This window comes from Nansenia antarctica, assembly GCF_963989245.1.
Source record: "Nansenia antarctica genome assembly, chromosome: 8".
In the NCBI taxonomy this organism is placed as follows: domain Eukaryota; kingdom Metazoa; phylum Chordata; class Actinopteri; order Argentiniformes; family Microstomatidae; genus Nansenia; species Nansenia antarctica.
In genome coordinates this window covers 31341152-31368280 of record NC_137678.1, presented here as the reverse complement: position 1 = coordinate 31368280, position 27129 = coordinate 31341152, and the positions used below count along the sequence as shown (strand labels likewise).

Sequence of the window (27129 nt, the reverse complement as noted above, 5' to 3'; positions counted from 1 at the left end):
CCTGTATAGCTAATGAATGAATGTTTGCTTCTCAATAATAGGCTAGGTGCACGATCTCACTACTTCCTGAAAGGCAACTGGTGTCTCACTCTATTGGTTTAATTGATTAATCAGCTGTGCACTGTGTGTTCCAACGGTTTACCGCACAGCTGATTAATCAACCTTTTGCTGTTGCACAATATTCTACTGCGCCCCATGGTGTCTTGGTGGTGAAGTGCAGGCAGTAAAAGGCATACGGTCATTCACAGGAGATTAATGGTGCGCGTAGTTCTTTTGAAAAACGTGTTTATTTTACAATATTTATAATATAAATTAAATAATATTCATTACATTGACATTTTGATCAAATAATAGTTGTGGTAATGTATTATTAGCGACCCCCACAGATTTTTGATTTTACTGCCTTCATGGGAGCTCAGAGAGCCTCAGACCATCTCTATGGGAGCTCAGCTCCCATTGGCTCCCACATAACTCGAACCCTGAATATGTGTATAAGTAAGAGTAGTATGTGTATATATGAAACGGGCCCAGCTCGAGCTGAACCAACCCCGCCCCTCCCCAGCCACTTTACAGATGCGACGCTGCATTTTCAGTAACGCGCTCTCTGATTGGTCCGTGATGCACAGCCGGTGTGCATTTTACGAATGGCCTCCTTTCCTTGACTAAGAATGGGCTCGTGTGTTCATATGTGTCATGTATTAGTAGGGTTCTGTCTAGATTTTATGTAACGTTTTTTTTTTTTTTCGGTTGACTTGGATCTGGGGAAACGATGGAGGACCAGCTGAATAGATTCGAGAAGCTGTCAGAGAGGCCTCCTCTGCGAGTAGCAGGTCAGTAACAACGGTGCTATGCTAGGCTAGGCTAGGCTAGGCTAACACACCCTGCTAGGCTAACACACCCTGCTAGGCTAACACACCCTGCTAGGCTAACACACCGTCCCTGCTAGGCTAGACAGCTGTCAGCTTGCCATCGTGTGTTAGCTACATTGAGTTTGTACTAAGCAACATGATGGACACATCATCTATCTGATCACATTCATTGATTACAGTGGTTAGCTTAGCTAGCAACAACCACCGGGCCCTCGGTGACACTGAGGCAAGAAATGAGCTTGCCTGTCAAAGTAGCTAGGGTATAGCTAGCTTGCTGCTAAGTTTATTTAGTTTTGTTTTGGCTGTGTTTTACGAAACCATGGAAACACCTTTTGTTTATTCAGACATGTGAACAAAGTTATGATCCCTAAGCAACAATAGTTGGCTAGCTTGATGATTTAAATCCTGCTTGTTGTAAATTCGTTTTTCCTAATCATATTTTTTGCTTTTCTTGTACATTTGGAGAGAATTATTCTAGCTACCCTGCATACTCCCGTATCTCCATCATGTACCCCAAAAAGAGCATTGTGCATTATGCTGACGTTTCAACTCATTCCAGGTGATTTAGCAACATGTTTCTTTATCCTGGCTTGCACACATCTGCAGTGGTCCACAGCAAGGCAGACACAATTCTACAGAACCAATAAGAGATTACAGATTACCAACTGCATCTGTCATCGTGAACTGCAGTGCTTTGAGAGGCTGGTCAAGAACCACATCAACTACACATTACTGGACACATTGGACCCATAACAATTTGCACAACACCCAAACAGATCCACAGACAACGCATTGCCATTGAACTGCACACTGCTTCATCTCACACCCACATCCATATGGATGGGGTAGAAGTAGGGAGGGTAAACTGTCTGAACTTCCTCTGTGTACACATCCTATCACACTGGCAAAGCGGTCACAACTGTTCCTCCATGGCCCCTCAGATCCTCACCAACCTCTATTCGGTTGTTAAGTCTGACGTCAAACGTGACGTTTAGCAATTTCCGGGTCCAGACCAGAAATTCCCTGTACCAGAGTACCAGTGTACTAAAGCGGTAGAATGACAGTTCAATCGTTTTTTAGACTCGGATCTATTCATACAACAAGGGACGCAGCACTTTCCCGTTTTCCCATATTTGTCAGCGTCTTTGAGCCTCGGAAAAGCGCTATATAAATATAATGAATTATTATTACTGAGGCATTTCGAAGACAGCGCCTCAGCCAACTTTGGACCCGGAAACACGTCACGACGTAACAACCTCTATAGGCCCCTCAGATCCTCACCAACCTCTATAGGCCCCTCAGATCCTCACCAACCTCTATAGGTGCACCATCCAGAGCATCCAGAGCATCTAGCAGCTGCACCGCTCACCACCGCAGGGCTCCACAGAGGATATACTTCTAAACTATAGGCTACATATGGGCTGGCTGTGAAATGTGATATTCCTAGTAGGCTTATTGACGGGCTGATATCAATCACCTTGACACTTGATTTTATGTCCCCTCACTCCCCTGGGTAAGCTCTGGAGTGATGGATGAGGATTGTAAGGTGATACGAATGTTGTTAGAATTCAGTAACAGTGTTTTTGTTCACCTGATCTTTCACAATTCTAAACATAGATTTCTTGGGATAGTGTTTGTTGATGTTGCAATGTGTGTTGCATCAAGGACTGTCCTCAAGGACCATACAGGTGCTGTACGGTCCATAGTAGTCACTAACCCTGAAGATTTTCCTGCGTAATATTTAGCTGCTAGATGCAATGTTTTTGGTCTAGCTCCCTTCATCAAAATGTATCTGACTTTCCATTACCCAGTGTGGAGGGAAGGAAGAGCCTCACGTTGAAGATATACTCAGCATATGAGACGAGGGATGAGCATTGTCGCACTGTAGGCTAACATAAGTCGATCTGCTAGTGAAGTGAGCTTGCTCCCAGTCATCTCATAGATAGAACCTTAGAACCTGACCACAGTTCACACGGTGATGCGTCGTCTGAGACAGCACAGACAAAGCCTACCACGGAAGCCACAGTAGTGCTGCTGACAACCACAACACACGCACTCTATCTCTTAGCTCAGTTGTTTGTGTGACTGTGTGAAATGTGTGTTTCCCGAGGGCTAATCCTGTACTGTAAGTCATTGATCATCATAATGACTTGGCCCCCAGTCTTCATAAGGTGCTGGAACGGGCTACCTCATGATACTTGTGAAGACACACAAGCTCAGAAGCTGCTTCTTTTTGACTTTGTTCTTTTCTTTTCACTTATCACCAGCCTGCCATGCCTGAACCTTAGGGGGCCTGAAAAAAAAAGCCTTTACATGGAGAGGATGTAGAGAGAGCCACTGGGTTATACAAAGCCAGGCTGTCAGTCAGGCTCAGAAAGCTGAATGCACAGGGATGTTTAGAACAATACGTGTTGCAGGGAACTCGGCCAGTGGACAGTGACAGGGGGGATTTGGGAACATAACTGGGATTCAGGCCAAGATGCTTGAGCTGCTGGCACTGGCTTTTGGTGTAGGCGTAGCTACAAAACGTGGGTTTATAGTATTCAAAAATTGAGACTTCATTTTGTACAAGGGCATCAGCACCCTCGAAATGCCTAAAGTGGTACAGCTAGGGTTGGAAACCTGTATGGAAACTTGGGAAATTATCAGAAAGTTTTCCCAGGAATTTTGCAACCCTAGGAAGGGGGGAAAGGCATTGTCTGCCAGGGGGGAAGTCCAAGGCCAGAATAGGCCTATAGGTAGGGTGTTAGGTCAGGTGACAGAATGTGGACGCTAGGAAGAATTCGACAAAAATAACATGAACTACAAATATCAAATGCACTTTTGTGGCAATTATATGACAATATATTGTTACATTTCAACATTAAAATATACCTCTATATGTTTTTTTAAGTGTTGTATTATTTCGTCAACATCCGTTTTAATAATCACAAGTTATGAGATTATGTTTACAGCGACAGACCCGTCGAACGCTCGGTTTCGTGAGATTTCACTTTTTAGTGATCGCCGCAAAACCTAGTGTGGTCAGACATCTTTATTTCGCAAAAAGCAGTAATAAAAACTGGACTGGAGTCAAGTGAGTTTTCCTTGGCAAGACTCATCCCGACCTCCACAAGTGTGTTGTGAAAGCAGACAACGAATATTGACTGAAATACAAGGTAAGTACCATTTCACTTCGATGTTATGACAGGATTTTTTACAGATATGTATTCACAACATAGCTTGTTAGAAACTGCAAGTTCTAAGCTACATTTTGATATACAGGTTGTTAGTGGTTGACCCAGATCCGTAATGCAATCCGGGTTTTCTATGTGATAGCAAGCGCTGAAACAAACGAGCTGTCAGTGGATCAAAGCGGCAGAAGCTAGCGGCCGGCAGAGATAACGTTCGCTTGCTTCAATTTGATGATAATAATAATAATACTACTACTACTACTAATAATAATAATAATAACAACTTCTATTTGTAGTGTCTCTCTCTCTCTCTCTCTCTCTCTCTCTCTCTCTCTCTCTCTCTCTCTGTCTCTCCCTTTCTCTCTCTGTCTCTCTCTCTCTCCCTCTCCCTTTCTCTCTCTCCCTCTCTCTCTCTCTCTCTCTCTCTCCCTCTCTCTTTCTCTCTCTCCCTCCCTCTCCCTCTCCCTTTCTCTCTCTCCCTCCTCTCTCTCTCCCTCTCCCTTTCTCTCTCTCCCTCCCTCTCCCCTTCTCTCTCTCTCCCTCTCTCTCTCTCTCTCTCTCCCTTTCTCTCTCTCCCTCCCTCTCCCTCTCCCTTTCTCTCTCTCTCCCTCTCTCTCTCTCTCCCTCTCCCTCTCCCTTTCTCTCTCTCCCTCCCTCTCCCTCTCCCTTTCTCTCTCGCCCTCCCTCTCTCTCTCTCTTTTCCTGCAAACGTTTCAGCTCAAAGTGCTTTAATCATTATATAAATCATCATTGAATTATTTAGTAATTTAAAGAGGGGTTTTTAGTCTTGACTTGAAAATATTTAATGTTTAGTTTAGCTAAACTAATCACTGTCATACAAAGCTGTAGCTAGCTAGATATATTAGTTACTGGAGCTTCTGCTGAGAGAGAGAGAGAGAGAGAGAGAGAGAGAGAGAGAGAGAGAGAGAGAGAGAGAGAGAGAGAGAGAGAGAGAGAGAGAGAGAGAGAGAGAGAGAGAGAGAGAGAGAGAGAGAGAGAGAGAGAGAGAGAGAGAGAGAGAGAGAGAGAGAGAGAGAGAGAGAGAGAGAGAGAGAGAGAGAGAGAGAGAGAGAGAGAGAGAGAGAGAGAGAGAGAGAGAGAGAGAGAGAGAGAGAGAGAGAGAGAGAGAGAGAGAGAGAGAGAGAATTGGTCTGTGAGATCTCTGGTATCTAAAATAAATGTAAAAAAACCTGATCTGACTGATTATCCAAGTATAACCTGATGCCACATTAAAGCAGTTTAATGCAATTCTGACTGTTGTTATAGTGGTGGTCAAAATTATTGGCACCCTTGTTAAAGAAAGGTTGTTGTATTAAATCATATGTATCCTCACTACACAATGCATAACAATGATGTTTGATTATTGACCTTAAATTAAAATTCTTACAAAAAATCGAAACAAAAAACTGTATGATCATGAACGTTTCCATGTCTCCTTTTTCCAGATTTGGTGGGGTACAATGGATTGTGCATCCAGTGACGCTGAGGAGTCAGGCAGCCTTACCAATGATACAGTGCTCAGTCTGCGAAATAAACATGGGATGTCAAAAGAACTGTACAATGCAGTGAGACAGCTGATACCTCAAACGGAGGTTAATGATCCTGCCTTATACATGTGTGTGAGCAGGATGCACAAAGTCGTCACTCAGTTGAAGAAAGGGAAAAATAAAGAGGAGGTGACAAGATATCTCCAACAGCCATTTAAAATCCCAGTAGCAAGGAAAGACGATGAGAAAGGCCAAGATAAAAAAAAAACAGACTCACAGTTAAACAAAGCAGGAAAACTAATGAAGAAAAGAATCACAGGGCTAGAACATGAAAACTCCAAACTAAAAGAGGAAAAGGAACATCTGGAGGTTAAGCTGGAGGGCACTGTAGAAAAGGACAAATCAGAACTGGAGAAAGCACAGTCAGTATGCAAGACATTAACAGCAACATTGGACGTGACAAATAAAGTAGCTAGAGTGAGTGCAAAGGTTGCAACAAGCAAGGTGCGCAACCTCAACAAAAAATTAAAGACAAAAGAAGAGCAGGTAAAAACACTAAAAGAAACCATTAAAGGATTATGTCAAAAGTTAAAAGATGCAGAGAAAGAAAAAGAAATTGCAGAGAAGGAACAGACAACATTTGAGGAAAGACAGAGAGAAACAGAGAGAAAGCTTGATGAACTCAAACGGAAAATGAAATCCTCTGTTGACAGTTGTCGCAAAAAGAAAAGAAAAATGACAGACAAACAGACCAAGGAAATGCAGGACCAGGAAGACCTGAATAACACATTATTGGAGCTGGAGGAAAAGCAAAAACTAATTGAAAAAGAAAAAAAAGAGTTAGAGCAACTTAAATGCATAGACACAATTATCACCTTTGAAGACGGGAGATACACCAATGAAATCCGGGAGGTCGTAATGGCTCTCTTATCGATGAACGTCTCAATGAGAAAAGTTGATGCAGTGATTAAGACTGTGCTAAACAGGTTGGCTGGGCAAGATGTCCAAAAGATCCCAAGCAACTGGCTGAAATCACAGCTTCTGCTTGAAGCTAGAGGTCTGGCAGACATCCAGGTACGAACTCAGAGGCAGGGGGTTCAGCAGATGACAAACTTCAGAGCCAACAGGCTCACAGCCGCAGAGGACGACCCCCTGCTGGCGGGAAAGCTGAACACCTTCTACGCCCGGTTCGACGAGGGGCGAACGGAGGTAACCACAACACAAACACCACTCTCTCCAGCTCTCAGCAGCCTCACCCTCACAGAGCATGAAGTGAGACGCGTACTGAAGGCGGTGGACCCCAGGAAAGCCTCGGGGCCGGATGGCGTCCTGGGACGGGTGCTGAGGGACTGCGCCGACCAGCTGGCCGGGGTTTTCACCAACATCTTCAACCAGTCCCTGTCCCAGGCCACCATCCCACCCTGCCTGAAAACCTCAACTATCATCCCAGTCCCGAATAAAAGCACGGTGAGCTGCCTAAACGACTACCGCCCGGTGGCACTCACACCAATCATCATGAAGTGCTTCGAGAAACTAGTCCGGGCCCACATACTCACACGCCTCCCGCCCAACCTGGATCCATACCAGTTCGCCTACAGAGCCCACAGGTCCACAGAGGACGCCATCGCGACGACTCTCCACGCCACTCTATCCCACCTGGAGAGGGTAAACAGCTACGCGAGACTGCTCTTCGTGGACTTCAGCTCCGCCTTCAACACCATCCTTCCAGACAGGCTAGTGACCAAACTACTAGACCTGGGTCTATCACACTCTATATGTGCGTGGATCAAGGACTTCCTGACCGACCGCCCCCAGAGGGTGCGGGTGGGCCCCCACACCTCCACAGCCCTCAGACTCAACACTGGGTCCCCCCAGGGCTGCGTGCTAAGCCCCATCCTCTACAACCTCTACACCTACGACTTCACCCCCGTCCACCCCAGCAACTCCATCGTTAAGTTTGCAGACGACACCACCGTGGTGGGATGCATCTCGGGGGGGGACGAGGCGGCGTACAGGGATGAGGTAGAGCAACTGAGCAAGCTGTGCAAGGTTAACAACCTGCTGCTGAACAAGTCAAAGACCCAGGAAATCATCGTAGACTTCAGGAGGAAAAAGTCCGAGATCCAGCCCCTGCTCATCGACGGAGAGAGCGTGGAGAGAGTCTCAACCCTCCGATTCCTGGGGATGCACATGCGGGATGACCTGACCTGGAAGGACAACACAAAAGCCACCATCAAGAGGGCACAACAGCGGCTATACACCCTGAGAGTCCTCAGGAAGGAACACAGCAAGCAGGAGATACTGGTGACCTTCTACCGCGGCGCAGTGGAGAGCATCCTCACCTACGGCATCTGCAACTGGTTCTCCAGCTGCACAACAGCGGAGAGAAATGCGCTACAGAGAGTCGTGAGAACAGCACAGAAGATCACCGGCGCCCCCCTCCCCTCTCTGGAAGAGCTGTACAACACACGCTGTCTCAGGAAGGCCTCCAAGATCCCCAGGGACCCGACCCACCCTGGGTACGAACACTTTACCAGGCTGCCCTCGAAAAGGCGGTTCAGGACCCTGGCCGCAAGGACAAACAGACTGAAGAACAGCTTCTACCACAGGGCCGTCCAGGCCCTGAACACAGCAAAGACCTAAGTTCTGGGCCCTGGACAGTTTGGACGGATTGATGGCAGCTGCTGGACTGAAAAAATCAGGTGTAGTGCTGAGGCACAAACATGTACATTTCAAGCCTGCAAACTGCGACACTTTAAATAAATGTGGAATAATACTATTGTGCAATATGACAACCCTAGTCGTCTGTCTGTACAGTATAGTACAGTGGATAGTGTACATAGCCTTTATTTATGTAAACCAGCTCCTTCCCTTCTTGTGATTTTTTTTCTTTTTTTCTAAAAGTTTTTTTTTTTTCCTTTCCTAACACCAGGGGAGCCACCCCTCCTTAATTTCGTTGTTTGGTACCTGTACTGTAGCAATGACAATAAAGTCCATTCATCCATTCATTCATTCATTCATTAATTCATAGCTGTCCTTTGATCATATATCATCTTTGATTATAACTCATTGTTTATTAAATAAATAAATAGCCTATATGAAAATGGGCTTTTCATAACTCATGCATGGTCACAATACTGATTCGCCTATTATAGAAATAGTTTTCATAATATGGATTTTAAATCACAATTATTTATGAATTAATCACATATGACTTAAAATCAACACAAAGGGAGCATTGTTAATTATACTATAATAGTATACTATAATAAGTTAACACTTTATTTTAAGTGATTGGGGTGAATGGAGCTGTTAAAACGGTTTTTAATCAAGATTTTCCCACCGATTTGCGTAAATTAACACATACATTTGCATATTATTCATTAAATTAGCATAATATTTTTATATTTATTTGTTGTAAATGTCATGCATAGTAGTTTCTATCATCCCTAAAAATGTCATTACAGTGTGACCAACCTATCTTAAGCTATGAAGTAAAGTATGTAAAATATAGTGATAAAAAGGTCCATTTGGTGCCATTCCGGAAGACAGGTGTCCATTGTTAGGTGCGCGACCTTTTTGACCTGTCTTGGTTCACAAAATGGGTTGTATCTCAGCAACCGTATGTCCTATCATCATAAAACAAAGTGCTCTGTGCTCCTGAGAGTATGCTCTAGAACAATGTATATCAATTGTACCAGCAGAAGCAATCTTTAAAATTGGTACCTAACACCCTACTATAGGTGTTTTTTTTAGACTAGGCCTCATTAGACCAACCTAACGAATGACCCACGTTGTTGAGTTCAGCCCATGTTTTATCTTACCAGCCTGCTTGTTATTTCCGTGCAGTTCTTCTGGTAGGGAGAGCCATTATCTTGGTCTTAAGCCTGCACTGCATACAAGGTATCTGGGGTTCACATATGTGTGGTGGCCTGGGAAAACCCGTCGGATGTCGCTGGCGTTCGTTTGTGGCAAAGAGCAAAAATAGATGGAAATCGCGATTTTGATATTATGTGGTATTCTAGTACTTTGAACTCCATACTACATTATGGTGAATAAACATTTTAAGAAAACAAAAGAGAAAGTACTTATTTTTATGTTTTTGTGGTGGGTAGTTTGCTAGCGAAACAACGTCATGTTGAACGTGTCTCATTCTCAGTTAAGCAACGCACGCACACATGAGCGAAAGGAGAGACTATACTTCCACCTGTGTTATTGCCAGTTTACTGATGCTCACAATAAGCATAAAGTAATAAAATCTTAACTAGAAGACACACAAATGGATCTGTCCCTCGCATACCGACGAGGCGAGCAGACTAACACCGCATCACAAGCAGACAAACGAGACCGGCCGATCTGCTTAGGCTCCAACCCCGACCCGGAGGAGAAAGGGGTAGTAATGACCTTTCACTTTTTTTGACATGATACATTAAAATGCTCATAACTTTTTAAAATAAAGGGCTATCTCAGTCATTCAACCAGTTATGAATAGCTGAGAACTTCTAATTTATGGAAATATTAAAAAATGAAAAAGTCAAAATGCCACCATGTGAAGGGTTTTCCCAGGCCACCACACATATGGTGTGACTCTGTCGCAACATGCCAGCGACATGCTGGCTCTCCAGAATTAGGCCTTAGGTTTTTTTCTAAGGGGCACCACAGCACAGAGACGGGATCATTCAGCTTCAAGGCTTTGCTCTCTTGTTAGATGTTAGACGCTTTTAGACATTGGGCAAGAAACAGGCCCATTTCCGATGGCTTATGTTACTGTATGTATGTGTGTGTGAAAGTGCTTCATTCATGTTTATTTTAGGAGCCGAGGACATTGAGTTCTGTTCATCCAGAACTGTCCGTAGCTGAATTGAGAACCTGTCTTTTAACATTAACGTGTTATTCATGTGTTCATCTAGTATGGTACAGTGTAGCTAAACAGATGTTAGAGGTGTGTGTCTGTGTGTGTGCGTGTGCGCGTGCATGTGTGTGTGTTACTAAGCCATTGACTGCAGCAATTGTGGTGACAAGCCCTATAAGGAGACAGCGTCAGGTTCGACACGCCACTGCCCAACGTTTCCCAACCGCCTGGATCCGGTTATTCAGGTTATTCAGAGCAGGTGGGTAACAACACTTCAGCCATCCAACCCCCTAAAGCAAACAAACAGACTGAAACTACAGGACTCCCTAACTGGGATATTCTTCCAGCTTCTCTGCTTCCTTAGCGTCTCTTATGGCGCTTTTCCACGGCCCGGGCCGGCCCTGTTCTTTTGCCTTTCTCCACTGCCAGCTGTACCAGGCCATAGTACCCGTACCATTTTTAGTTCCCGTTCGGGAGGGGTAGCGAAAGGTACCTTTTTGCCAGGCTGCGTGTGACGTGTGACGTGTGACGTGTGACGCTGCACACCGTTGATTGGTCAATGGAAATCGTCACAACATCGTCATCTTATGTTTTTTACCTAACAACAGTTAGGGTAAAAGTTTTCTATTTCTTTTTCTATTCCGGTCACTCACTCACTACCTCCCCTGTTATGTTTTTGCCCTGTCAGTGAGGCAATCATGTTGTTGATTCTCTCTGGCAGTATCTGGTATATAGTTGCAGTGTTATATTTATGGCTTGTGGACCAAACGCCCAGTCCAGTCAAGGTATGAATTCACACTTGGCAGTGAGCTCTTTGTTGTTTTACAGCTCTGCAGATGGAGGCTTGTGATCTGACACTACGCTAGGCCGTGGCTCAGTGTGACCTTTTAAAAGCTGTGCTGGAATTGAGTCATCTTCACTGACTTGTGTTACAGTGTTCACGTTCAGTACACACACACACACACACACACACACACACACACTGCAGCACAGTCACTGCTCCAATGAAACCTATTAGCTCTAATCTATACCAGCAAAGCTTGCTTTATTGGTTTGATCAGGCGTTTAGACGGCTGTGGTTAGTGAAAGGTTCCATTATGTTTTTAAACAGTATATCGGCCGTTAGACCCAGTCCAGTCAACACTTTCATGTCCAACATTGCCTAAGCAGATTAAAGTTGAAAGCTTACAGCTCTTTTCAACTAGTCAAACTGTTCTATTCACACGTTATGTAATTAGGAGGGACTGGCTTATACCTTTGTAGTTTTGGGTGGAGACCTACGTCACGATGCCGACCCAGAAAGAAATCAATGCAAGGTACATACAGGTGTGACAGCAGGTATACAGGTCAGTGTTTCCTCCAGGAATTTTTACAATGGTGGCGGGTAGCGCTGACCGCGCGCGTCGCGATTTTTTTCACGTGCACGCGCATGAAACGCGCACGCGCGCTCAAAACAACGACGTAATTTCAGCCAAAACTCGAGGATGGCCCAAAAAAATAAAATGTTTTCCTGTACTTCTCCCGTGTGTCTCTTATTGTCTGTGTCTGCATGTTTTTCCAGCATGTAATTCCGTTGTCAATAAAAAAATCGTCTCCCCTTCTTTTCATTATCATTATGGAGGCTTTATGGTTGTTGTAACTATTATTATTTAATGATACAAAAAAATCTTGAATCAGAATCAGAATTTATTTTACAGTACACAATAATACAAATCTTTGGCTGTGGTTCTTCAACATTAGCTTTGCAGCAAGGTGCATAATCACAACAATACCATCATCACAATAATCACAAGTAAATAAGTAAATTAAGTAATGATAAGGAATAAAGTGATAAGTGATGGTAGTCGCACTACAGCAGAATTAAAGTGCAATCAATAGTGTAACATGCTGTGCAAAGTTCAACAAGATGAAAATGAAAGTGTTCAGGTATTTCTCAAGTAGTCAGGTAGTGTGCAATTCCTGTGTCCTAATGTTTTCAACATTAGCATTGCAGCAAGGTACATAATCACAATAATAAGTACATGAGTAAAGTAAGTAATGCAGTTTTCTGGTAGAGGTGGATTTTTCTTAGGTGGAAAAACAGGGGAGGGTCATGCTTTTTTTGGAGGGGGGGGGGGGGGGCCTTAGTGGCAAAGTGTGCAGCCTGGCTGAGAGCACTTTATTTTTCTTGTTTTTTCGAAGAAGAGCTCTAAGGCTCTGTCATAAGGGAACTCGGTTATTGGCGGCCCGTTGATGCTCAGTATCATGCAGGCGGCCAGATGGTCCCCCTGCAGTCTGTTTCTCAGGTCAGTCTTCACCTGCAAATAGAAACAATGACAAAAATATTGACAAAAACAATGACAAAAATATATAAGTATGTGGGAAGGTGAGAGAAATCAAACAATATCAGATTTAGATTACTTAGTAAATTACCCTATTCATTGTGGAAAAGTCCCTCTCACAGTTCACACTGGAGATGGGAACTGTGAGGGTAACAAACCAGGAATTTATGAACACATAGCTAGCTAACATTGCTAGCTAACATTTCTGGCAATTACTTTAAGTAGTTCTAAGGTAGCGGAAACATAATTGTTTCACAAAATAGCCTGATTTAGTTGACCATGAACATCAGACTACATTACGAATGTTCATTTAAAATACTTGTATACTGAGCACTGGTATAAGAACACGAACCATAGAATGCAATAACCCACCGTCGTGCTGATGCAGTGTTGCTAATCAATCTGTAATGGATTGTAACATTTGAAGTAGTTTGTAGACTAGACGCAGCCTAGATGTATTCGACCAATCACAAAACAGTTTTGCAAGCGCGTCGCTTCGCGCTTGTGGGTGTGTCTAGCGCTGTGAAGGTCTGAAAAGCGGCCTAAATCTTTTTTTTGTTTTTTTTTGAGAAATCTGAATGGTGCCGGAGGAAATTCCATCGTGGCGGCCCGCCACGATGAAATGCATGTAGAGGAAACACTGCAGGTATGACAGCAGCTGGTGACACCCGAGAACCAAGTCGGCAACCAATCAAATTGTTCGGACCTTTATTCTGAGAGATGTAAATAACAGTTATTTATTTGATTTATTATTATTATTATTTATTTAATGTCAACGTTCTTGAAAATCAATGACACACTCGCTATGGATTCGGTGAGTAATCCCCACTGCTACCTAGTTAACGATAACACTACTTTACATTGTTCACAGAACAAGCTGTGTCAGTTGACTAGCGATGTGTGTCATTGATGTACAACAATGTCGAAATTGACTTAAATCTTTCAGAATAAAAGTCTGAACATTTGATCGGCTGCCGACTTGTTCCCGGTTTCACCAGCTGCTGTCCATCTGCTCAGCTCCTCTCCACGTTGTCCCCAGTGGTGTAGTCTAGGTGATATGCAGGACTACGCCGTATACCCACTTTCTTTCATAAAATTCACCCCGTCTGTGTTACGAAGCACTTGAATTTTGGACCATTTGGACTGACTATAGCCAGGGGTGCACATAACTTTTTGGGGCCAGTGCTCAATGGAGCACCTAGGGATGCTGCTTGGTGCTCCCCGAGCTCGCGAGTCACGACCCGTCCCACAGGATGGATGAAAAAGGGATACATGGATAACTTATATTAGCAAAACGACATTTATTCATAAATAAAGATGAACGAACAAATGATTGTGTGCAAAACAAAATAAACAAATGCAAAATCAAATGACTGCTCTTTAAGCATGAAAGTCTGTCAGACTCCTTTAAACACAATGAAATCAACTGACATCTCTTTAAGCACTGCTCTGTTAACACTGAAATCAACTTTTCAACAAAAAGTTACAGCCTAAGCATTTATTTATGCTACAAGCTTAATCGTCATCATCACTGCTCTCTTGACTGCTGTAAATTATCACTGTCCTCAATTTCAACCATGGTAGAGGATGTTTTTTTTGTGATCAACTTTTTTTTATTTTTATTTTATTTTTTTGGTGCGCAAAAGCGCCCTCAAGCGGCTGATCTGCCGCGCAGCATGCATTTTGGCGACGCATGCGCACTGGCGCACCAGTTATGTGCACCCCTGACTATAGCGTCATATACCAAAGGGGGGAGATGCGACATGAAATATGTCAAAATGCAGCACTATCATGCACAGATCAGCCTTATAACATTAATGTTAGATATATATATATAACGTTAGACAGGGAGCGCAGATTTATTTTTATGGTGTTCCGAAATGAACGATATGAGGCTGGGAGGGAAAAATCACAGTATACCCACTAGACTACACCACTGGTTGTCCCCTGTCCTCACCGCCCCGCCACCCTGACCTCCCTTCCTCACCTCCCCACCACCCTGACCTCCCTCCCCCGCCTCCCTCCGCAGGTCATCGTACCCCCCCTGCGCGGAGCGGCCACCGCTGCGTGGCAGACAACACCAACCTGTACGTGTTCGGAGGGTACAACCCCGACTACGACGAGTCGGGCGGCTCGGAGAACGAGGACTACCCTCTGTTCAGGGAGCTGTGGAGGTACCACTTCGCCACGAGCACCTGGCAACAGATCCGCACAGAGGGCTACATGCCCACGGAGCTGGCCTCCATGTCAGGTAAACGACACCAGGGGGCCCCTGGCAGGTAGAGAGCTGGTAGATATCCAGCGCTAGAGATATCCTATAGATGTTTAGGTATTACATAAATATGAATACAGTTTGATTGATTACATCCCAGTGGTATCTGTCCACTAGGTGTGTCAGGATGTTTGATAAACAGTCTGGCCAAAGATGGTTGTTGAACTCTTAAGTCCAATGCACACGGCGTGTGATTCTGTCGCACGACAACATTCGATTCTCAATTCTTTTAATTATTTCAATTGGTGTGAATGGAGAATCGAATGTTGTCGTGCGATAATATCGCATTGCACGCCGTGTGCATTGTCTCATTCAAAACAATGGAATCGAATTCGGCGGTGCGACAAAATCGGGGCCGTGTGCATTGGCCTTTACTGAACTTAATATTTTGTCAGTCAACATTTGTTACCTGGAATGGATTATCACATTCTGTGAAAGCCTCTAAGTTCTACTGTAGAAGCCTCTAAGTTCTAGAAGCCTCTACATTCACTCCCACCTGTTGTCAGAGAAGCTTAACAACGTTGTGACTCTGTGTTCATGTGTCTCTTCGTCTCTTAGCCGTTCTGCACGGCAACAACCTGTTAGTATTCGGAGGCACCGGGATCCCGTTCGGGGAGAACAACGGGAACGACGTCCACGTCTGCAACGTCAAGTACAAGCGGTGGTCGCTGCTCAACTGCCGAGGGAAGAAGCCCGACAGAATATACGGACAGGTAGCCCGACCAATCACAGCCCACGTCCCGCCTCTTACTGGCCCTGCCACCGTGGTGTGGCTTTAGGGGTAGTGGTGGTGGCCTTAGGGGTGGTGGTGGCCTTAGGGGTGGTGGTGGCCTTAGGGGTAGTGGTGGCCTTAGGGGTAGTGGTGGCTTTAGGGGTAGTGGTGGCTTTAGGGGTAGTGGTGGCCTAGGGCCTAGTGGATAGTGAGTTGGACTGGTGATCAGAAGGTCATGAGATCAAATCCCACTTGGGCAACACCACCACTGGTGTGTCCTTGAGTAAGGCACTTAAGCCCTAAGTTACTCCAGGGAGAATGTCCCTGTAATCACTAACTGTAAGTCGCTTTGGATAAATGGTAAATGTAATGTCCATGCCCTTCAGGGGTTGAGGCTTGTTACCTAGGCTGTGACACTGTGGAAAGACAATAAGGCCAGGGTTAATGCTAAGCGTAGTAAAAATGCATGTCTAGAAAGCACAACTCCAATTAAATGACACTGATTTGAATTGGATAGATTCATTGTAGCCAAGTTTTATTTTGTGAGCTTAGAATTCTAAGGTTCTATCTCCGTTTAGGGTAGTTCAGATATCGAGCGTCAAAGTTTTTACATCCCATTATGTTTTGTGAGATGGAACCTTTGTATTTTATTAATTACTAACTCAAAAATGTCAACATTTGAATATACCACCAAATAACACCACACAGGCATTAATAAACACCTAATGGATCAGATTATGTAAAAAAAACCTCTATTTTGACAAAAATGGAGATAGAACCTTATAATTCTAACGTCACAATTTGTATTTTTCCTGTCTTCCTGTCTAGGCCATGGCCATCATTAACGGCTTCCTGTATGTGTTTGGAGGAACCACAGGGTACATCTACAGCACAGACCTGCACAGGCTGGACCTGACCACCAGGGAGTGGATCCACCTCAAGCCCAACAACCCCCCGGACGACCTGCCGAAGGAACGGTGAGGTCTCCCCGTGGCACACAAACGCTTTACAACACCGCAGATGTGATGTGCAGGGTTCCCACAGGTCCTTAAATCCTTGAAAGTTTGTGAATTTGAGGGGAAAAAAACAAGGCCTTAAAAGTTTTTGAAAATAGACATGGGTCATTGAAAGTGCTTGAATTCCCCTCTCTCTCTCTCTCTCTCTCTCTCTCTCTCTCTCTCTCTCTCTCTCTCTAAAAAAATAAAATATATATATTCAAAAAAGTGTTTTACGTAATTATAGTAAATAAGTCTCTGTATTGCTTAACTTTACACATATTTCACAATATATTGTTTTGCTGTGCTGTGGTAGAGAAGACAAGAGACCATCTAGTGTTCACACATTCAAACCTCTCTTTTTAATTGTTGTCTGTGAGCGGATAGTTCCTATTATATAAATTCTCTTCTAGATCTGTCTCAATCTATGCCGTGTTGGGTCCTTGAATTTGAGGGAATTGAGTCTTGAAAGTCCTTGAAAAAGTGCTTGAATCTGATGTTTCAGAAGGTGTGGGAACCCTGGATGTGGATTTGATTGTTGGAAAAAGAAGCTGTGTTCTTCATGCCCTCGTTGTACGTGAGAAAAAAAAAATCTGATCTGTGTCTGAGACATTTCGAACTTGTGAGTGTTCTGTAACGACGCACCCGAAATAGAACCCCAGAAGTCCTCACTGACAGATGTCACACTTCACTCACGCAGGCAGGGGACAGGAACTGGTGTGAATGATTCTAGAATGATCACACACAGTAGAACACTGAGTGAAACCACAGAGCTACATTGTTGCACAGTTCGACTTTTAAACAGTAGAGATAACGTTAATGTTAACCAACCAGGTAGATTGAAACGGTGGGGTCTGTGTGGGTCACAGGTACAGGCATGAGATAGCACACGACGGACAGAGGATCTACATCCTGGGAGGGGGGACCTCCTGGACGTCCTACCCTCTGGACAAGGTAGCACACAGCCGCTACGTCGCTAACAAAACCACAGTTCGTGACGTTAGAATTATAAGGTTCTATCTCCATTTTTGTCAAAATTGAGTTGTTTACATAATCTGACCCATTAGGTGTTTATTAATGCCTGTGTGGTGTTATTTTTTTTAAATGTTGAAATTTTTGAGTTAGTAATTAATAAAATACAAAGGTTCCATCTCACAAAACATAATGGAATGTAAAAACTTTGACGCTCAATATCTCTGAACTTCCCTAAACGGAGATAGAACCTTATCATTCTAAGCTCACGATTTGTAAGTTGGCCCTTTAGTAGTTAGACCATAAAGACTGTTATTATTAGTGGGTATTATTACTGATTCTGGATTTTATTGTATGGTGGGGGGGGGGGCGTTGAACACTGGGGTTGAACATTTATGTTGTATGGGGAAGGTTGAACATTGGGGTCGTTCAACAATGTTCACACACGTAAATCCATTTCAGATTCACGCCTACAATCTGGAGACCAACTCGTGGGAAGAGATCGCCACCAAGCCTCATGATAAAATAGGTATACGCAGTATGGAATGTTGTGATTGTAAACATCAACCTTTATCTGTGGTTCTTTGTGCATAAAGTACAACTCACTGGGTTCATCTTGGTGTTGAACAGGCTACCCGGCTCCTAGGAGATGTCACAGCTGTGTGCAGATAAGAAACGGTGAGACTCTCCTCATTCCCGTTCAGTACTGTGTGGCTGTCTGTCATTCACAACCATTATCCTCAATACATACAGGTGCTGGTCATATAATTAGAATATCATCAAAAAGTTGATTTATGTCAGTAATTCCATTCAAAAAGTAAAACTTGTATATTATATTAATTCATTACACACAGACTGATATATTTCAAATGTTTATTTCTTTTAATTTTGATGATTATTACTGACAACTAATGAAGATCCCAAATACAGTATCTCAGAAAATTAGAATATTACTTAAGACAAAACAAGTTTTTTTTTAAATGTTGGCCAACTGAAAAGTATGAACACGGAAAGTATGAGCATGTACAGCACTCAATACTTAGTTGGGGCTCCTTTTGCCTGAATTACTGCAGCAATGCGGCGTGGCATGGAGTCCATCAGTCTGTGGCACTGCTCAGGTGTTATGAGAGCCCAGGTTGTTCTGATAGTGGCCTTCAGCTCTTCTGCATTGTTGGGTCTGGCGCATCGCATCTTCCTCTTCACAATACCCCATAGATTTTCTATGGGGCTATGGTCAGGTGAGTTTGCTGGCCAATTAAGAACAGGGATACCATGGTCCTTAAACCAGGTACTGGTAGCTTTGGCACTGTGTGCAGGTGCCAAGTCCTGTTGGAAAATGAAATCTGCATCTCCATAAAGTTGGTCAGCAGCAGGAAGCATGAAGTGCTCTAAAACTTCCTGGTAGACGTCTGCGTTGACCCTGGACCTCAGAAAACACAGTGGACCAACACCAGCAGATGACATGGCACCCCAAACCATCACTGACGGTGGAAACTTTACACTGGACTTCAAGCAACGTGGATTCTGTGCCTCTCCTCTCTTCCTCCAGACTCTGGGACCTTGATTTCCAAAGGAAATACAAAATGTACTTTCATCAGAGAACATAACTTTGGACCACTCAGCAGCAGTCCAGTCCTTTTTGTCTTTAGCCCAGGCGAGACACTTCTGACGCTGTCTCTTGTTCAAGAGTGGCTTGACACAAGGAATGCGACAGCTGAAACCCATGTCTTGCATACGTCTGTGTGTGGTGGTTCTTGAAGCACTGACTCCAGCTGCAGTCCACTCTTTGTGAATCTCCCCCACATTTTTGAATCTGCTTTGTTTCACAATCCTCTCCAGGGTGCGGTTATCCCTATTGCTTGTACACTACCACATCTTTTCCTTCCCTTCGCCTCTCTATTAATTTGCTTGGACACAGAGCTCTGTGAACAGCCAGCCTCTTTAGCAATGACCTTTTGTGTCTTGCCCTCCTTGTGCAAGGTGTCAATGGTCGTCTTTTGGACAACTGTCAGGTCAGCAGTCTTCCCCATGATTGTGTAGCCTACAGAACTGGACTGGACCATTTAAAGGCGTTTGCAGGTGTTTTGAGTTAATTAGCTGATTAGAGTGTGGCACCAGGTGTCTTCAATATTGAACCTTTTCACAATATTCTAATTTTCTGAGATACTGAATTTGGGGTTTTCATTAGTTGTCAGTAATAATCATCAAAACTAAAGGCAATAAACACTTGAAATATATCAGTCTGTGTGGAATGAATGTATACATTATACAAGTCTCACTTTTTGAATGGAATTACTGAAATAAATCTACTTTTTGATGATATTCTAATTATATGACCAGCACCTGTATATAAACAAAATGGAGACTATTCTATGTGGCAGGGGGTTCAGCACATGACAAACTTCAGAGCCAACAGGCTCACAGCCGCGGAGGACGACTCCCTGCTGGCGGAAAAGCTGAACTCCTTCTACGCCCGGTTCGACGAGGGGCGAACGGAGGCAACCCCAACACAAACACCACTCTCTCCAGCTCTCAGCAGCCTCACCCTCACAGAGCATGAAGTGAGACGCATGCTAAAGGCGGTGGACCCCAGAAAAGCCTCAGGGCCGGATGGTGTCCTGGGACGGGTGCTGAGGGACTGCGCCGACCAGCTGGCCGGGGTTTTCACCAACATCTTCAACCAGTCCCTGTCCCAGGCCACCATCCCACCCTGCCTGAAAACCTCAACAATCATCCCAGTCCCGAAGAAAAGCACGGTGAGCTGCCTAAACGACTACCGCCCGGTGGCACTCACACCAATCATCATGAAGTGCTTCGAGAAACTGGTCCGGGCCCACATAGTCACACGCCTCCCGCCCAACCTGGATCCATACCAGTTCGCCTACAGAGCCCACAGGTCCACAGAGGACGCCATCGCGACGACTCTCCACTCCACTCTATCCCACCTGGAGAGGGGGAACAGCTACGCGAGACTGCTCTTTGTGGACTTCAGCTCTGCCTTCAACACCATCCTTCCAGACAGGCTAGTGACCAAACTACTAGACCTGGGTCTATCACACTCCATCTGTGCATGGATCAAGGACTTCCTGTCTGACCGCCCCCAGAGGGTGCGGGTGGGCTCCCACACCTCCACAGCCCTCAGACTCAGCACTGGGCCCCCCCAGGGCTGCGTGCTAAGCCCCATCCTCTACAACCTCTACACCTACGACTTCACCCCCATCCACCCCAGCAACTCCATCATAAAGTTTGCAGACGACACCACCGTGGTGGGCTGCATCTCGGGGGGGGGGACGAGGCGGCATACAGGGATGAGGTGGAGCAGCTGGGCAAGCTGTGCAAGGTTAACAACCTGCTGCTGAACCAGTCAAAGACCCAGGAAATCATCGTGGACTTCAGGAGGAAAAAAATCTGAGGTCCAGCCCCTGCTCGTCGATGGAGGGAGCGTGGAGAGAGTCTCAACCCTCCGATTCCTGGGGGTGCACATACAGGATGACCTGTCCTGGAAGACCAACACAGCAGCCATCATCAAGAAGGCACAACAGCGGCTCTACTTCCTGAGAGTCCTGAGGAAATACCACCTCAAACAGGAGCTGCTTGTGACCTTCTACCGCTGCACAGTGGAGAGCATCCTCACCTACTGCATCTGCGTGTGGTTCTCCAGCTGCACAGCCGCAGAGAGGAAAGCGCTACAGAGAGTCGTGAGATCGGCCCAGAAGATCATCGGCGCCCCCCTCCCCTCTCTGGAAGAGCTGTACAACACACGCTGCCTCAGGAAGGCCTCCAAGATCTCCAGAGACCCATCCCACCCTGGGAACGAACACTTTGTTCGGCTGCCCTCGGGCAGGCGGCTCAGGACCATGTCCGCAAGGACAAATAGACTGAAGCTCAGCTTCTACCCTAGGGCCATTCAGGCCCTAAACACAGCAAAGACCTAGGTTCTAGGCCCTGGACAATCTAGACAATTTGATGGCAGCTACTAGATTGTAATCAAGTGCAATACTGAAACACAACTGTGAACATTTCAAACCTGCATACTGCGACACTTTAAATGAATGTGCAATATGACAACCCTCGGGTACATAAGGTTCAGAGATAGGAAATGTTAGGATATTTATAGCATAGCATAGAGTACAGCACAGTGTTTTATTTGTATAGTATAGTATAGTGGATAGTGTATATAGCCTTTATTTATGTAAACCAGCTCTTTTTCCCTTCTTGTTTTTAGTATTTTTTTCCTAGCACCAGGGGAGCCCCCCCTCCCAAATTTCGTTGTATGGTACCTGTACTATATCAATGACAATAAAGACCATTCATTCATTCATTCACTATTCGGTTGTTAAGTCGTGACGTGTTTCCGGGTCCAAAGTTGGCTGAGGCGCTCTCTTTCGAAATGCCTCAGTAATAATAATAATTAATTCTATTTGTATAGCGCTTTTCCGAGGCTCAAAGTCGCTGACAAATATGGGAAAAACAGGAAAGTGCTGTGTCCCTTGTTGTATGAATAGATCCCAGTCTAAAAAACGATTGAACTGTCATTCTACCGCTGTAGTACACTGGTACTCTGGTGCAGGGAATTTCTGGTTTGGACCCGGAGACCACGTTTGACATCAGACTTAACAACCGAATTAACACTCAGTGCTTCGATGTCTAAATACGAGGTAATGTATAGCAAGCCATAAAAGGGTGTTACCAGATATTGTCCACCTCAGGCTTTTTACAAGGATGATATTTGGGGGGGGGGGGGTAATATCAGGCAATTATTAGAAGACCATCATCTCTTTACTCATAGAGTTCTGTAAATGTATAGTTAGTTTGTAAATGTATAGTGTGTAAATGTATTATAGTTTGTTTCTTCCCTCAGACGTGTTCCTGTGCGGCGGGTACAACGGGGAGCTGATCCTGGCGGACCTGTGGAAGATGAACCTGCAGACGTTCCAGTGGACCAAACTGCCGGCGGTGATGCCGGAGCCCGCCTACTTCCACTGTGCTGCCGTCACCCCGGTCAGTAGTGAAGTGAAGTGAAACTTTATTTATATAGCGCCTTTCGTACATGGATGCAACTCAAAGCACTTTACAATGATTGAAAACCAGATGACAGAGATGGGGGGGAGGGGACACGAGACAACAGGAAGGGAGGGTATACTGTAGCCTACTTCCACTGTGCTGCGTCACCCTGGTCAGTATACTGTAGCCTATAGTACACTACTGTACCCTGGTCAGTATACTGTAGCTCTGAGCTGCCCTCACCCTGGTCAGTATACTGTAGCTCTGACCTGCCCTCACCCTGGTCAGTATACTGTAGCCTATAGTACACTACTGTACCCTGGTCAGTATACTGTAGCTCTGAGCTGCCCTCACCCTGGTCAGTATACTGTAGCCTATAGTACACTACTGTACCCTGGTCAGTATACTGTAGCTCTGAGCTGCCCTCACCCTGGTCAGTATACTGTAGCCTATAGTACACTACTGTACCCTGGTCAGTATACTGTAGCTCTGAGCTGCCCTCACCCTGGTCAGTATACTGTAGCCTATAGTACACTACTGTACCCTGGTCAGTATACTGTAGCTCTGACCTGCCCTCACCCTGGTCAGTATACTGTAGCATGCTCTGTGCTGCCAACGTTTAGCTACTGAAGTGGCAGTGATGGACACTGACATACCAGTAGAAGATGAGAAGGTTTCCAGATCTAGCACAGCAGACTGGGATTGCCTCGTGTGTCCCCCTCTCTCTCTCTCTCCCCCCACCAACCCCACCTCTCTCTTTCTCTCTCTCAAACTTAATGAGCTTTATCGCCATGGACATTTCAGTATTCTACATTTCCGAAAAAAACATAAACACAATCTTATCGGATCAATAACCACAATTCAATGTGGTAAACTTCTCACAATTCTATCTCATATTTGACCCCCTCTCTCCACCTCCCTCCCTCCCCCCTCCCTCCCTCCCTCCCTCCCTCCCTCCTCCCAGGCTGGCTGCATGTACATCCACGGTGGCGTGGTGAACATCCACGAGAACAAGCGGACTGGCTCCCTGTTTAAGATCTGGCTGGCCGTGCCCAGCCTGCTGGAGCTGTGCTGGGAGCGGCTGCTGAAGGCCTACCCCCACCTGGCCCAGCTCTCCACCATGCAGCTGCTCAACCTCGGCCTCACACAGGAACTCATAGAGCGCTTGAAATAGGGGGACGGACGGACGGACGGACAGGGAGGGAGGGACGGGAGGAGAGGAGAGGTTGGAGGGAGAGCAAAGGATTTCTTTTGAAGAACAGAAGTGTTCTTCTGCCTACGTAGCCCCGCCTTAAAACCAAAAACAATGGGATGCCTTTTTTTCCCCTTTTGTGTTTGTGTTTGCACTTCTGATGATGATGATGATCTTTTTAAAGAAAAAAAAACAAGTGGAATGTTTCATGCCCCCCCCCCCCACCCCTTAAACAAAGCGTGCCCCCATCCCTAGCCCCCCACGGACCCTGAAAAAAAAAAAAAACTTTCACCTTTTCAGAATATACGACGACGGCACTCACTCGTTTTATTGGCCTTCATGACCTTATTAAGAATGACATTTCTGAGGAAAGGTGCATGTTTATTTATTTGAAGTAGTAAATGCTACATTTGTATGTGTTGTCATGAGACATCGTGTGTGTGCATTTCTCTCCTAGATGTTATTTTTTCCAGTAGGTACAGACGAGGTCGACAGGAATCAATCTGGCATGTTTTATGATTGTTCAAAGCAGGGGGGAGGCAGTCGGATCACCCTCATGCCAATCTTGATTCAGGTCATTAGCGGTTTATCTTTTATCGTTCAAAAAACGTTCGGGTTGAAATGTCAGAGGTTTTAATTGTATGTTAGCTTATCGGTGTGGAGAGCAGACACATGCTAGTTATGATCTTTAAAAAGCACTTCAGTTGAATCTAATTCTGCATCACACTCCTCATGTCCACGTTACACTAATAAACTTTGTTAGACGTACACGCTGGTGTCTCCATCCTGTCAAACAAAGACCAGAGAGGTGAGCAACACACCTTTCAGAACAGTTATCAGTCACTTTATTTCTTCTCCGTGTGCTTGCAGTAGTCATTTGTAAAAACCAAATCATCCATCACTGTGAATATGGTGCTCCTTAAAATTACTTTAAAAATGCTTTTATTCAAGCCCGCGGTGGCGCAGCGGTATAAGCATTAGCCTCTGGTGCAAGCTGCCCACCGGGGACTGGGATCGAATCCCGGTCTCGCCAGACCCGGATATGGCCGGGGCCCACAGGGAGCGGCATATTGAGCGGCCGCTCCCAAGGGGGGTATTGGACTATTTCCGGACAAGGATCCGTCGCGCAACACCGCCCCCTTCTGGTGCTGGAATAACGGTGTCGGGCTCGAGGAGCCAGACAGCTAGTCTGCCTGGCTATCTCCTCTGGGGCTGCCGGCCACGGGGTCGTGCGGCGGATCCTACGCAATAGGCAGGGGATAATTGGATACTAGGTTGGGTGCAATTGGATACCAAATTGGGTGAAAAAGGGCTAAAATCAGAAAAAAAGAAGCTTTTATTCAAATAAAACCTATGCTGATTCTGTTCAATCCTTTACTCCCTTTAAAGATGAATTAATAACACTGAGTTTGCGGGATCCGTTTTAAGTAGAATACTAACAGTTATTTTTAGTCATTCAGTGCCTTTCCCAATATTCAACCGTTTTGGTTTGATGATACACTTTGAGTTTTGTTTTTGTTTGATCAAATGTATGAGCAGACAAGTGTTCTGAATGGTTGACTGTTATACCTTTTAATTGTTGGCATAAGAATATTATTGTCAAAATATGAAATACAAACAAATCCCAACAATTTAGAATGGCATCATTTTTATATTTGTTGATATTTAATTGTGAAAGTTTGAATTGTTGGCATAAGAATATTATTGTCAAAATATGAAATACAAACAAATCCCAACAATTTAGAATGGCATAACTTTTTATATTTGTTGATATTTACTGCCTTAACCACAAAGTATACATTGTGACTCCATGTGTATGTACAGTCATGTGAAGAAGGTAGACGCCCCAACATATTTAAAATGAGAAAAGTGCACCACATCACTATTCTGGCTTTTTCCTCAGTAGGAATTGGCGTTTATTTTTGTTAAATAAATGCTAACAAAGTTACATTTAGTTTTTGGTTAAATTATATCACCTTTATCTATAGACATTGCAAGAAAGAAGACCAAATATTCATGTCCATTTTTCTTTAAAAAGAACTAAATATTTCACACAATTTCGCCTAATTGTTTCACATAACTGAATGCATGAAAAGTGTGTGTGCATAAAAGTGTGTATAAATAAAATGCATTTATAAAGGTGAGAATAATTTAGATGTACTAATATGCAGTGAATTTTGACAAATATTGTGAAATATTCTTGGGATTAAGGATTTCATATTTTAACAAGTTTTTGTTTTCAAATATTGCCTGTATTCATACATTCTGTAACACATTCTGTTTATTTTACAGATAAACGGTTCAGTTATTTGTTGAGAGGTAGCAGTTTGATGTCTGTATTTGCTTAAGCACAACAAGGGTACTTTCTGAACAATGATCAACACTTGACCTTGTGAATACCATTTACTGTTTGAATTGGAATTTAATTGTGACTTCTAACCTATTTATACCTCTAAGTGCATAAAAATGACACCTAGGAGAAGTGTGTGTAGTTGCATGTATCAAGCACAGACCCAGTGTATTGCACCCACAATATTCGAGAGAAAAAAGAGAAAAAGAAAGCTTGGTACTTTCCCTTTTATTTATGTTAGTTCTTGTTTGTTTGATTGAAGGTCTAGATCCCTAGCTCTCCTCAAACTTGACTTGAATCGAGTTCACTTGATTTAGGTTTTCATCTTCTGTTGTGGTTCTGGCCTTTCTGAAGTGGCAAACAGCTGTCTCCTCTTTTTTGAGTTTCAGCAATCTCATTACTTTTCTGAAAGTCATATCAGTTTCTTTTTCGCTGTCATTGTTTCCTTTTTTGATGCAGCGGACCTACATCTTATAAAGATGTATGTTTTTTGTATTGTGTTTGCCATTAGAAAACAGTTGACATGTTTTGTCTTGCATTTTTTGTAATAAACCTTTGATGAAAGAAATATTCCAGTGTCCAGTATGTTTTTGTAAAATGGACTATGGTTGATTTCACACAATAAACTTACATCAGCTAAGTTGTTGTTAGACTTCAGCTGTGATGTGATGACAATTAAAATTGTTGACACTGACACTCGGAGAGCAAAACATCAGGGGCCTCATTTATAAAAAAAGTACTTGAACGTAAGCATTATTTACAAAACGGGCTGCGCTTGTTTAAAATTGCGTACGTCTCGTTCTACAAATACCAAATATACTTGAAATTGAACGCAGATGAATGAGCTTTGTATTTAAGTTGTAATGTTGATGTATCACAAATCTGGAGAGACTATGGGCCCTATTATACACTTCATAAGTCTTAAGCAAT

General features: G+C 44.2%; 1 protein-coding gene across 1 annotated transcript; it reads left to right on the top strand.

Moving 5' to 3' along the window:
• Positions 1 to 769: 769 nt before the first annotated feature.
• On the top strand, positions 770 to 23831 carry klhdc10 (kelch domain containing 10; the record flags this gene model as incomplete). Its single annotated transcript, XM_080538608.1, has 9 exons — positions 770 to 830; positions 14732 to 14953; positions 15533 to 15687; positions 16515 to 16663; positions 17551 to 17635; positions 18116 to 18182; positions 18284 to 18331; positions 22515 to 22654; positions 23622 to 23831. The coding sequence occupies 9 exons, from the start codon at positions 770 to 772 to the stop codon at positions 23829 to 23831; spliced, it is 1137 nt and encodes a 378-aa protein (XP_080394734.1).
• Positions 23832 to 27129: the final 3298 nt, after the last annotated feature.